General features: G+C 36.5%; 1 protein-coding gene across 1 annotated transcript in view; it reads right to left on the bottom strand.

The window, feature by feature from the left end:
• Positions 1 to 14,420, bottom strand: part of ORC5 (origin recognition complex subunit 5) — a 57,999-nt gene that overhangs the window by 28,478 nt on the left and 15,101 nt on the right. Inside the window, exons 11-12 of the mRNA XM_009902256.2 lie at positions 12,417 to 12,464; positions 9,862 to 9,972 (exon numbers count right to left, since the gene is read on the bottom strand). Coding sequence (XP_009900558.1) covers positions 9,862 to 9,972; positions 12,417 to 12,464 — 159 coding nt within the window. The remainder of the gene's footprint in view (positions 1 to 9,861; positions 9,973 to 12,416; positions 12,465 to 14,420) is intronic.

Genomic DNA, 14,420 nt, shown 5'->3' with positions numbered 1-14,420 from the left:
TTTCCACAAGGAGCTGAGCTGTTCTGCATTGCTGTTACTGAGATACAGTTCACAGACCCAAGGATGCAACGCAACAGATCATCATCATCACAGAATTCCACAAAACAAGTTTCCAACAGGAAAACCTTGTCATTGAAAAGATAGGGGCTTCAGCACTTGTGTTCAAGAATAAGCCAAAAGCAGTCAAGCAAAAAGGGATGGGAAGGCCAGCATGAGCTTGCCATACATGCAATGCAACCCTAAGCATCCCTTCCTAAGCATACAACATGGTACAACTGGCCAACCTAATCTGCAGGAGCAAGGAGTGGGAAGCTGTACAAATCCATTATTTCCCCTATGCTGCAAATGTTTTGACAAAAAAATATGACATCCAAGAAGAGATACTTGATGGTGGGTTGTTCTCTTTGTTTTACAAGCAACTACACAGAAAACACCTTTTTTGGTATATACGATGAATTATTACTGAGAAAACACTTTTTAGTCCTTCAGGATAGAATAGCTTTAGATAGCTACAATATTTATATTTGCACCTGGGGCTGTCTTGGCCTAACTTCTAGTTGATGGAGCAAAATCAGGATATGGTTCACTGTAACTTTTAATAAAGATTTAAAACCTTTTCATAAACAGAGTGGTTTTAGATGCTCATGTCTGCAGCAGGGTACACAGGATGATGTTCTGTGCATGCCCATTTTTTTCTATTAACTAGAAAAGCACACCAGTCCAGACATACTTTTACTGTGCAGATATAGTTAGAACTAACCTCATCCAAAATAATTATATTACTACATCTGTCATCCACCCTCCTTCACCTTATGTCAGGAGAGAGGAGACCTTTTGCAGCACCTAACACACCTTCAGATATTCAGTACATTTGAGCCTTTAAAATAAATAATAATTTATTTATTTTTCATGGCAGATTCACTCACTGATCAGTCAGATCACACAGGGATTTTTAACTAAAACATACTTTTCTAAATCAAGCTTTTCAAAGCCTAAGCTACTGCAGGATTTATTTCAGCCTACATTTTAAATAAGCAGTATTTGCAATGTTTACTACGAATACAAACTTTTTGTAGGATTTACTCATACCCTGCTACCAGTTTTTATACACTGCTGTCCCCAGTATTTTCCTGTTTTCATTTCCATAGAGAAGAGAGATTATGTCAGTCCTTAACTACTCATCTATCCAGAAGCATTCTTTTGTCAACGAGGTTCATATTTTGAAATCCTCTCTTTCAAATTAACTGTAATGCAGCTGCTTCTTTTGTCCAGGATACTGTGGCAATCCCAACTACCCACAATCAAATGAATGTGGGAAGCAATGGAAAGTCTTTAGGGGAGGAGGGATGTCAAGGAGAAAGTCAGAAGCTGGAACAGACTGCAGCTGTCAGGGCAGAAACAATACAAGTATACACTGAAGAGATCCAATGTGTTCTTTAATGTACCATTTTGCTACCTCATGCTCTGACACTGTACACAGACACAGCTTCAGTATGTCCCAACCTCATCAAGAACTGGACAGAGTCTCTGGTACAGAAACAATACTACAGATTTATTTTACAACACACCGAAATCATCTGTATTGAAGTGACAGGTGGGGTATTAAGTACCTAAAGAGAACATCATCTAGATAATGAGATGTGAGTGCATGTTAGGCAGGGAGGAGAGGCACAGGACTGTATCAGAAGTAGTCCACAGAGTATGTCAGTAAAAATAACATAAAATTATATCCAACTCTTTGACCAGTGACTTTGAGCCATCTTTAATGCTATTACTGAGGCTGCAGTTGTCTTAATTAGTGGATGTTTAGTAAAAAAAAAATAAATCATATACTTAGTAAGTGAAGGCTTGCATAATTAAGACTTAACAGGACATCTCTGCCCTTATAACTCTGCTGAAATAGAAAGCACAGAACAAGTAAAGATATTTAGGCTAAAAGACAACAGCAACAAAAAGTAAAGTTGGCCATGAATAGTCTTAAACTTGGAATTAGACCACCAGGGAAGAAAAAGAGATACTCACTGTAACTGTGTGACCACAAGGTCCTACTTTTGAAATCGTACTTCACTACACCAGATTCTATACAAAGGCTCAATAAAGAGATGGTTCATTCTCCCAAACAGCTTGTAAACCATATTGTCAGAGAAACCAGACAAGGTATTTTCAAGACAGACAGATAAAATTTATTAAGTGTTAATGATGTCAGCTCAGCACTCAACAAGTTCTTTCTAGTCTTATGCCATATCTTCCTAGTCATATCCTCTTAAACCAAGACATCTGCAAGAGAACGAATCACCTCTGTCCTAGTCCTCTAATTCACCTTGAGTATTACACATCCTAACTTATTTCTATGAAGAGCTGGAGACCTGCAACAGACTATGTGCATACACTAAATGGTTAAAGCAAAGTGATTAAAAAAACCTTGTCATATCCAGGCTGGTTTTAGATATATCTGTTATCAAGAGAGGTTGTGCAGTACTTGCTTAATTAATCTTTGCTGTCTTAATAGATGAACCAGATGTACTATTATGTTCTTTGTTCATCCCTAAAGAGGGGATGAGCTGATTATGTATCTCCAAACAATAGGAGCTCATGTACCACAGTGAAGAATATTTTATTTTCATCTGGGATGCAATCACTAACAAGCTTCAGCTGCAACTGCTTGATGTAAACACAGGGTGAATTTGTTCCTGGAGCATTAAAAGATGTTCCTTCCATTAAGTACATTAAACCAACTTCAAAATAAGTATGTAAAGAAAGGGATGGAAAGGACAGAATTTAGAAGGAGGGAAACTAGTTTCATCTTTCATGCATTCATATTTACTTCTCTTATACACTAACACATTTTCATAAGTTAAAATTTGAGGCTTCAAATACCATTTACAAGCAACATGCTGAGAGAACAGAAGTTCAAGGAACTGCTGGTTGATGAAACACTTTCCCCATGTCATATGCCATGCAAGGTAAGACATGTGAAAGGTATCAAGAATTATATAGCATTAAGTTCACAAGGCCACAGGAACTGTTGAAGTGAACATGGAGTGCATAGCACTTTTCATCACTACTGTAGCAAACATGCACACCTACCTCAAAATCATATTTTTAATTATATTTGAAAATAAGTTATTGCAAATGAATTTTTGAAAGCCTGAACACGTAACTACTTACTGGGTTATGTAAGTGTGCAAAGTCTTAGGGAGATGCCACTGAAATAAAAACCTAAGATTAAAGATCGAGAAAGCTTTTAAGTAAGTCAATTTTTCTCAATAAAAGACAGAACAAATTTAGAAATCCCCTTGATCTTCCTGATAATCTCATCCAAAGTCCTCGCTCGCTCCCTCTCAACAAGCCTTTTCCTTGTCATAACCAAGACTTCTTCCATAGAACTGGTTTTCATTAATTTGCATCATTTTTTCTTCTTAAATACATTAAGTATTTGAGTCAGATTAACTGCCAAGCCAGGCACTATTACTAGAAGATTTCTGCAACAATTAATGTTTTCTACCTTAAATTACCAAAAAGGAAGAATCTATATAGAACAGAATATAATAGAATTTGAGTGAGGAAACATCTGAACAGACTGTAAAGCTGTATTAGCAGTATACCTCAAAACACTGAAACAAGCTCAAACTAGGTCAAACAACATAACACAGCTCAAATATAATTAGTTTTTCTAAAATATCTTTATTAGTTTCTTCATAATTGTAATTAGAAAGATCTATTTGACCTAAGACTACTTATTACTATTATTCACAGCCAGGCTGAGATGAAAACAACATATATATATAGTCAGCTATTTGGTTAAAAGCAATGTGTTCTTTCCTTTGGCTTAACAGCATGCTCTCTCAAGCTGCCACAGTCAGTGCTGAAGTGCTAACCTATGTCACCATGCTGTGCATCACATTAAGCTCCCATTTCTGCTCATGCATTGCCACCAGATTAGTCCAGTGACCGACAACAGAAAACGAGAAAATAAGAGTTAGTTACCACCTCTTATCACCATCTCCCCAAACCTACTGAAAACCAACAGAGATAAGTAGATTACTATACTTTCTAATCAACAGACAGAGACGGCAAAAAAAGAGTGTCTGATGCATAATACACCCATAGAAGTATACAGGCATCAGGATCAAACACAACACTAATAAAATAAGCGTATGGGGGGAGGGAAAGCAGTTACAAATTTGCTAACCACTAAGAAAGCTGAAAAAAACATCTTTTAGGTATGGGCAATCATAAAGTGACATGATCAAAAGTTTGCATTACAAACTGACAAGGACAATAAACCTGAAGATGACAGACCAGTTCTGTATGACTGCTGTATACAACACCCTATGAGACAAACAAACATTCTATGCTGAAGATACGTCTGTGTATCCTGACTCTCAGTGTAAGAGAAGAGCAAGTTTATCTGGACCAGTAACAAGGAGAGAACCTCAGATCCTACAGTTTATAATTCTTCATTGTTGTCATTAGGAGGCTAAAAAGCAAAGATCTGATGGACCAGAAAGAGGGGTATACCATAAATCTTAATAGTTCTTATTAAGGAAAAAAAAAAAAATAGAAAAAAAGGAGTATTTAAGAACTCTTCCACCAAGTTCCATTTTTTCATAAATGTAAATGCTCCTCCCTACAAGAAATTATAGCAAGACCGTTTTGGGGATGACAGAAAACAGAGAAAATAATCCTCTTAGATTTTTACACTCCCAGAAAGGATACTTTTTCTTTTCACTTCTCCTTTAACTAAAGGATATTACATTACTCTGGCTCCCTCCAGCTGGAAGCCTGCTAAGTACATCAGTGGTACTGTCTGTTTCTTAAAGACCCTTATCATATTGGCACTTAACACAATACTCCAAATCTTGTCTCTGCAGACTTATTCTAACTTCACCTAAAAAGCCAACCATTTGCAATGCTGTTTATTATTTTGCTGGACTAGAAAATGTTTGGTTTGTTAACCTTCATTCCAAATTCTTACATGTGTGTAATTACATTAGTTTTAGGAATTTGAGCTACTCTTTGATGCATTTCTTATGTCCAGTATCAAACAGGTAAGATGTGTAAGGTATTACTATATGAATCTTACACCCACAAAGATAAACAGCTTTTGTAGGAGACTCCATTTCCAAATGCACTATAATCAGAAGTGAATTCTGACTATAAAGCAACCCAAGAACATTCACTGAACATGAGTAACAGTAAAGCCAAACCTGACTCTGAAGCTTTCTGAAGATGATCTAACAGTCTAACTTTATTGCATTTTCACTCTCTGCATAGAGAACTGAAGTTACTGATTGGTATATTCTGAATATGTAACTAGTAGATGAAAATTACTAAGAATTTATCGCACCTCTCTGCATAGACGTCTTCCCAAACATTCAGAGATGTATTAAGAGGGAAAAAAACAAGACAAAGGGTCTAATTACATTTATCCAATACAGATAACATCATTACTTAGGACTACTAGCACACCTAATCAATCCTCTTCATGAAAACCTTATTTTGCAAGAAGACAGAAGAAAGATAAAACACCTAGAAAATGAAAGAAGGTTAAGAGAACTGATTTGAAGCAGCAGTTGAAAAAACACTTTTGGGAGAGGAAAAAGTATTAATTTTGGCTTGTAATAACTATAACAACAAAAATCTACTTGCTTACTAGTTGTGATACAAAATTAACAGCCCTTGTTCCATCCAATGTAAAATGTGCTCATTTAATGTAAATAACTGCTGGCAATCCTTGCACAGTATTTTGATCATAAACTCATTCTACTGTTTTACACTAAGGCACATTTTAATAGGAATAATAGTGTGATATTTCTGTCATTTTGTGGAAAACCTGAAATCAAACACTGCTCTTTGATAAACCAGAACCGAGTCTTTGCAAAATGGACTCGCAATAGGCATTATAAAGCTCCCTTCTGTAGTAATTACACTTGGACACAATGAATTTCTGCAAAGTGGGTCCATGCAGACACACAAGTCATATTCATGGCTGTTTTCTGAGCCTGAAAAAGCATCAACTGCTGTATCTAGAATCTACAAATTATGAGAGCGTTGTAGGATGCAGGCTGCACATGCCCTGGTTGCACATTTTTTAGCATTGTGTGAAAATACAATCGCATTTTTTCCACCATAAAAATCACTGCTTTATCTTTTCAAATACTTCAGCCACATGCTTGACCGAGCCATGTATCCAACCATGGGTCAACTGCGTGAGTTCTGTCCCACACACAGAGCACATCTGCCCACTGCTGATGCCACAAGTATCTTCAATCCCTTCAGCTACTACAAAAAGTGCATCTGAAGAAAAACATATCAAGATGTTGTCCTCTGAAATGGCTTCAGAAATCAACGATGCTTTAACCTCCCTTATCTCTTGGTTTAAAAAACATGCACAGAAATGCAAACAAATTCATTGACATGTTACAATAACAGGCACTGGATTAAAAACCAGTCAGAGCTGCTAGAAAAGGCAGTATCTGGAGGAAACTTCCAGTGAATATAGACCTGTAGTCACAGAGGTACTGACATCAAGTCTTCAAATTTTTATTTTTTTTTTAATCTAACTTTAGCTTCATCTAAAACAATTGCCAACAAACACAGGAAAATCTTATTTAAAACCCACATAAAATCAAGAGAATTTACGACTTCTAAAGGGAGTGACAAAACTTTCATTTGTAGCAGTGGAAATCTGTGTTTGGGTACCACGCCTCTGAAATAGTAAGCAAAACAAAATGAACAAGCCCAATTCTTTCTCATGTAACCCAAGTACAGCAAGAAGTTACAGCAGCAGAAAGTAAGTCTTGTATCAACTGAAAAGATCATGCTTCTGAAAAGAACACATTCACTTTTTATTTGAAAAAACTGGGAGACCACTTTAAGTAGCAATGACAAAAGTTAGATGATTCAAATTTTAAGTTGAAATACTATTTAGCAAAAATGAAATGTTTTCAATAATCCCTAGCATTAAAACAGAAAATTGACATTTTGCTGCTTATTAGCACAGAATTTTCACTTTTGAAAAGCTAATAACCAGAATTTTCATGTGAATAGATGTTATGCACAGAAAGAAGGAGCAGTAAGAAATATCATGAAATCAGCAACATGATAGATCTTACAGCAGCTGCTAGTCCTTGAATCTTTACTGAGATTGTTGATCAACTTTAAAGCCAAGGCATGCTATTTTCTGACAGTACATGGGGAGAATTAGTATTTGGTTCATGTACAGCCTATTAGTTTACAAATTAAAAAGTACATGAAATTAATGTTCATTAAAAAGGATATAAAATAATTTTTCAATCAGATAAGAAGCCTAATATTTGATTTAAAACATTTTAAACTTCTGCACAATTGAAGAATGAATTCCATGCTGTACACACAAACAAGATAATAAATGCTCCTGTTATCTAACAGTAAAATGTATTGATACTGCAAAGGATAACTCAGCTCCTAAATATTTACTACTTGAAAAATATATTTACAGAATAAGGAATGGCAAGAATCAGTGAAATATAAATAGTTTATAACCATTCAAGAAAAAAAATTAAATTCAATATTATGTCTCAAGTCAACTACCTCCAAAATATATTTTAAATTCTGTTGTATTTTGTTACATTAGATGCTTCGGTATTCCTAATTAAAATTTAATGCAGGAATTGCTTTCATACTTAGAAGTACTTTTTCTAATGCATAAAATTACATTTTGGTCTCAAGAGATTTAATTTCAACCTTTTTTCCCTAACCTGGTTAAGGTTTAGTACAATCTTTTTGTATCTTGACAGCGTAATCTGCATATAGTCCGAAAAATGAGGACTTGCAGCTCATCTTTGATAGCCCTGCCATCTACTGTACACTCTAAAGCAAGGTGAAGTATTTACTTGAATTTCTGCAGTTCAGTCTAAAGGGAAATTGCATTCCAGGGACTACTGGACTGTGCACTGGAATTTGTTTTCTCGTCTGGAATGCACATTAGATTTACAGTCATACTCATTTTGACAATACAGTGTATAATTGTTATATAACACATTAATATTTTAAGCATACCAAGACGTTTTTGACAGCCAAAAATAAGAAAAAATACAACTAACACCCTACACACAAATTTTACTATGTCCTGCTCCCAGTTTGATCATCATTCCCTTTCATATTGCAAGAATAAATTACACTGAAATTTTCTCCTTGAGACTGACAGAGTTCAAGTAAAACTCTGAATGTCATAGTTGCAAGTTGAACAGTCAGTTGTTTTGCCTCTTGCCCATTCTTTTATCCCATACCTTAAAGCATGTACTCTTTCCAAATTAAAACCAAAATTTTACTGAAAGACCAGTGAAATTGTTGTCAAATGCTTGAAGAAAGCAAGGCAGAGGGAGAGAATGAGAGCAAGGAGGAAGGCTTCAAACAATAAATACGTATTTGGTGGATCATCAGTAGATTTAGAGTATGTGTGAAACAAATCCAAAAATTATTTCAATTATATCTTATTTTCCTCTGAATTTCTAGAACAAGTTCATAACACTATGTTTTACTGAGCTAAAGCTAGATCAATCATTATTGATAAACCTACATCATTAAACAAGAACAGCCACCTTTTGCTGCAGTACTCTGAGCTTCAGCATGAATTGAACAACAAAAAATGCACTATATGTCATGGGCTGAGTTGAAAATCTGCTGCTGTCATTCAAAATCATCCTGCCTCATGCCAGCTTCACAATGAAAATGCTGGCTGGAGCAAAGCAAATGCTTGTATTAACATATTTTTGAGGCTGTTTAATAATTTCTCTTGCCACAGATCATATCATGGCCTACAACTAAAAAGGCTTGAAAGAAAACATGTGACAGTATAAATTGCCCACTGCATCTGTAAAGTGCCCGAGCCCCCACCATCAACAAAGGTATCCCTGTACCACCCGTTAAATAAAATCCTACAATTCTCTAGCTCCTCTATTCCCTGATTTTACAGTAGGTATACTTATGGTTGGTTATTCTACAGAGCTGGAAGATTACTTTCGCCAAAAGTTTGCGTGAACACTGAGCGGGGATGATTAGAGCAACAAGCAAAATTGTTTAGGCATTTTAAGCATATGTTTCCTGGAATGTGACACAAACACAGACATCAGAGTTAAATAATCCATGGTGACATTTGAAACGTGACAGGGAAAGGTAGAAAGCATTTCTGGAAGTAAAATTTAAGCACAACTGGAAAGCAGGAAAGAAATTGAGTTCTTCTAAGGTGGACATGAAAGATCTAAGAATCGAGCAGACATCAAAAAAATTCCTTTAACTTACATAAAACAGAGTATTCACACTTGAAAAAGGCAGAGCTGTAGAGAAAAGTCTGGACTCAATTCTACAGTTATGGTGCCATCTGGTGAAGCAGGATACCATTGACTCTGCAGGACTGCTGAAGTTGGTATGAACAAAAAACACTACCCCTAAGATGTGTGTATGACAGTAAACACCTTGCACCTGCAAAAACCTTATTCTTCCCTCTGCTCCTTCTTCACCACTAGGCTCTTCTAACATTACCAGCTGACCAATTTTAACCAAAGGACAGCAAACATTTATACAGTTAACTTACAAGTCAGACAGGCTGACAGACTTCAGTGAGAAGCCATGAAAACTAACCAACACAGATCATAGCTTAGGATCAGGAAAAGGTTAGCTTTCAGAAGATTTCAGACCATCACACAGATAAAATCTTGAATTCATAGCTAGTAAGACAGATATATATTGCTCCAAGCCTTCAACTTAAACTACTGTTATTGTTATTTTTCCATTAGAATGACTCAAAAAACCCAATGTAATATCTTTTTTAAATTACAAGCAATAAAAAGAAGACAAAGAAAGTAAGTACACACTCACCTGGGAAAATATATTTGCAGTCGGAGCAACTCTGTTGTCTACAATGCTATATAATATTGCTAGCAACCTGTCCAGGGGAAATGGTTTTGGTCCAAGGAGGTGATTGCTGGTCTGCAACAAAACCAAAATTTTTTCAATGCAATATATCTTTCCTGAAGTACCACAAGATGGCATTTTCACAGTAGTGAAAACATGAATTCTCAGCACCCTTTTTCATACAGCCTACTTACTGGTTATGGAAAACACTGAACACAGAACACATGCTGACTGATCAGGAAAAGGATATAGAAAGAGAGCTCTAGTCAACATTGCAGGAGTTCTAACTGCACAATCAATAGGAACATTTCTGAGCTATAACAGAGGATCTGATGCCAAATTTCCTGTCACTAGATTTATAATGATTTATAAATATCTGTTTCAGTCAGCCTGGACAGCTGTTTCTCTTTCTTCTGTGCTTGCTGGAGCTGATGTTGAGCTAATGACACAAGAAACTAATTCTCTTCTTCCCCTAGCATACTCTTTGAACTAACAGAATTCCCCCTTAATAATTACTTTTATCTCTATCCCTTTATGGGAAAAAAAGGAGGAAGGGGGAAAAGGGTTTTTGGGGGGGAGCCCTCCTCTATCAAGGGGCGAGGGGGGAAGTTTTCTGTGTTACATGCTTCCCTTTATATTTTTGTATATACTGTATATTGTGTATATATTAATTGCATTTCATTCTGCTTGTAAAATACAGCTCTTTTCCATTTTGCTTCTCTGACCAAGTTAGCTGTGGGTTGGGGGGGTGAGGGGTAGAACTGAACTTCCCTCACTACCACAAGGTGCAAACTTGCAACAAAAGTTCCTCACTATAAATGCCACACTAAACTGCTCTAACAACAGCTTTAAGGTCTACAACATTAGTAGAATCTGCAAAGGAGCACCAACTGCAACACAGGAAATCACATTTAACCACATAAAAAAAAAGCCAACCTGTTTTAACCCTGAAGGCAAATGAATGCTACAAAGCTAAACCAAGGAAATACTTAAAACCCAGCTGGGCATGGTCCTGAGCAACCTACTCTAAGTGACCCTGCTTTTGGCAGGGAGGTTGAACTAAACCAGAGGTGCTTTGACACCTCAGGTCTTCTGTAAATTTCACTTTCTAAAACCACTATCAAAAATTAAAAAAATTAAAAAATAAAATTCAACTCTCTCTACAGAAATAAAATGCTGATTTTTGGTGGAGTTTTTTTCATTAACATTTTATTAATTTTCATTTTCTCTTTTGACCTATACCACAATTGAAATGTTACCACTTTGATACCAACCCCAAAGAAAACATTTTTTAATCAGGAAATTAGAAAAGAAATCAACCTAGGTTTAGACAGGAAACTACACCTTTACTACCACATTTCTACTTTCTTAAAATACACTTGTAGTATCATAGGATTCCAAGGGCACTGCCAAGAGACTTCAGACCTTTGGGATGACTGCTTAGGAGAATAAGGAGCACAAGTAGCGTCTCCCCTATCCCTGCAGTGGCAGGGATTGATGAGAGAATAAATAGGAAGAGCCAGCAGATCGATGTCTGGCTCCAAACCTGGCATCTCCAGGAGGACTCTGAATTGTTTAATCATGAGTTGATTTTCAGGACATGGACCTGTTGGAGAGGGTCCAGAGGGCCACAAAGGTGATCAGAGAGCTGGAGCACCTCTCCTACAAGGAAGGCTGAGACAGTTGGATCTCTTCTCCACTTGGAGAAGAGAAGGATCTGTGGAGACCTTATAGTAGCCTTCCAGTACCAAAAGGGGGCTACAGCAGAGCTGGAGAGGGACTTTTAATAAGGGCTTGTAGCAATAGGATGAGGGGCAATAGTTTTAAAGTAGATACGTAGGTTTAGATTAGCTACAAGGAAGTTCTTTACTCTGAGAACAGTGAGACACTGGAATGGGTTGCCCACAGAGGCTGTAGACGCCCCATCTCTGGAACAGGCTGGATGAAGCTTTGAGCAACCTGGTCTAGCAGGAAGTGTCCCTACCCTTGACAGAAACATGGTGGAATGTCTCACATTATCTTTATAAATGTACATACAGGTATTTGCTATTCCTAGCATATCAAGCTTCTGCCAGTATAAACCGTTACAGCTCCACTGATACCAATGATATTTAGCTATTTGTAACCATGAAAAGGTTAGTCTGGTGGAATCCTACACAACAGACAGGACTGCAAAGTTTCCAAGCCTTGACACACAGAGGAGTTCATTGCATCACTGGCAATTAAAATGACAACTTTCAAAACTATTACCTACCTATTCCTCTAACATCTTAGGAACTCTGGTATCTGGATCTTCCATGGATGGTGTCCCTTAACTAGCTTTATTAAAAACATTTTGTCATACAAAAAAAAATATGGCTACAAATTTATGCTATGGTGAAATTTGTTTCATATGAAACAGAATTTAATGTAATTCTGTTGATTTTGTAGAAAACAGTGAGTTAAAACAAAATATAAACCAGCAGTATAGAATAAAAATACTTCTTGCCAGACTTAGCTTGGAAAGATGAAATACATACCTTTTCATGTTTCTTCATAAAATTAGTCTTTCTAACTTTCCCATGATGCTGTATACAAAAGACAAGAGCAAACATTACATGTAAATTATTTTATGCTTCTTCCATAGTGAAGATGGAATGAAAACAGTCAATAAATACTTGTGCACCATGTACAACAGCGCACTAGTCTGGGTCTGCTTCTTCTGGTACTTGTTTCCGATGTTACTAGCAATCCTCCTTGCTAGAAGCCCTAAAATTACACTTGCCTTACTTCTTCCTCCATTGTGTCCCATGTGGTGCAAAGCCAGAAAACAACATGCTTAAATTGTTGGTGACAGGCAAAATTACAACCTGAGCTGAGGCAATAAAAATCTGATTTTAATTTTACTTCATGCCACAAATCTTCTCCTCCCCTCAATCATCTAATGAAGAAGACAGACGTTTACTTTATTTCTCTTTCAAGAGAAGCTTAAATGATGGCTACTTCATTTTAAAATGTGTCCATGAACAAAAGCCATTTGAATTTTCACTTTTTATCTGGTCTGTGTTAGAATTCAGGTTGCATGCAAGTTGGCAGAATGACAACCAGGAATTACATCAATACAGTGCAAAGACAGTTCAAGGTGCAAGAGCTAAATGACAAACAGCAAAAGGTAAAGAGGAAAGGAACATAATTTTACTTAAAAGGTCTCTTGGGTTAAGCTGAATATCTGCTGCTGTCATTCAAAATCATTCTGCCTCGTTCCAGCTTCAAAATCAAAGTGCTGGCTGAAGAGAAGTATTATGGGGCTTAAAGTTCAGATTTTAACATGAGAGGCTTCCTGTTCCAGGTGCTGCTTTTGAGTGTTTGCTCTTTCCCGTGGGAATGGCAATGAGATGGGTGAGAATTGGCTGATTCTCTGGGTTTCTGCTTTGTCCTACTGCTTTCCTGCTTTATGCTATACTTCTGTTTCTACAAATAGGCTAAGCTAAGGTATATTATTAGCTAAGGTAATTGTGCATTATATTATCTGATTTGTTCAGTAAAACTTATCTCAGCCCAGAGTTTTTGTGCGCTACTTCTCCCTCACTCCTGTGTTGTGGGGAACAGGCAGGTTAAACCATTCATAGTGCTTTAAACTGTTACAAAAGGGCACAGCTTTAAAGCAGCCTTAAGAAAGGATGGACTGTCCAAAGAAGAAAAGCAAGTGTTCTTGGATATCAGCTGAAAATGTGAGAGCAAGACAAGGACAGAAACAAAGTAAAGAAGATCTTACAAATGAGCATGGGGAAAAAAAAAAAAGACAACAAAGAGCCACATGAAGAATGAAATGTGTAAATGATGTAAAATTAGATGAGAGGTACAAGTATAATATTCTTTAAACATAGTTAAGTGCTATTTCTCAAAATAACACCTGATGATTTTTCCCATGGCCTTGAGAAGTACACCTTATTAATAGGTACACCTTATGAGCACGTTCAACGAATCATGGGAAAGATCCTAAATTAAATAGTTCTACTTTCACTATAATGCTAAAAAATGTTGTCCTTGGTATTTGTGCATCTCAGTACTCAGCCATGTCAAGAACTCAGTTACCTGTGGCTTTTCTTGACTAAGTCCTGAAGAGCTTAGTATTAGACAGGGTTTTAAGTTTCTTTTAAATTATTTGCCACACTAACTAAAAAAATAACTCATTAAATTAAGACAGATCACATATACTTAAGAGACAGCAGAGTAATTTTTTTATTGTGCCTTAGAAAAGAAGACTGTGGTGGTAACAGAGACCTTTTGGAGGTGAAAGGGATTGAGTGTGAGGTTACCTAGTATGCTTGTGATGGATCACAACTGCATTCATGCATTTTAAAGGTTACCCTGGAATCTTCATACGGTGCATTTGAATTATATCAAAAGTGTTTCAAAGCAAGTCAGCAGGTGCCCTATTTCTATGCAAGTACACAGAAACATATGAAATTCAGGGCTAATTTTGTTAGTTTATAATCCTCTTGTATTAAACCGGTAAAACGAAGACCTCACCTAGATTGCTA

The sequence above is a fragment of the Dryobates pubescens genome, chromosome Z (assembly GCF_014839835.1).
Source record: "Dryobates pubescens isolate bDryPub1 chromosome Z, bDryPub1.pri, whole genome shotgun sequence".
NCBI lineage: Eukaryota > Metazoa > Chordata > Aves > Piciformes > Picidae > Dryobates > Dryobates pubescens.
This window is presented reverse-complemented; position numbering and strand designations above follow the sequence as displayed.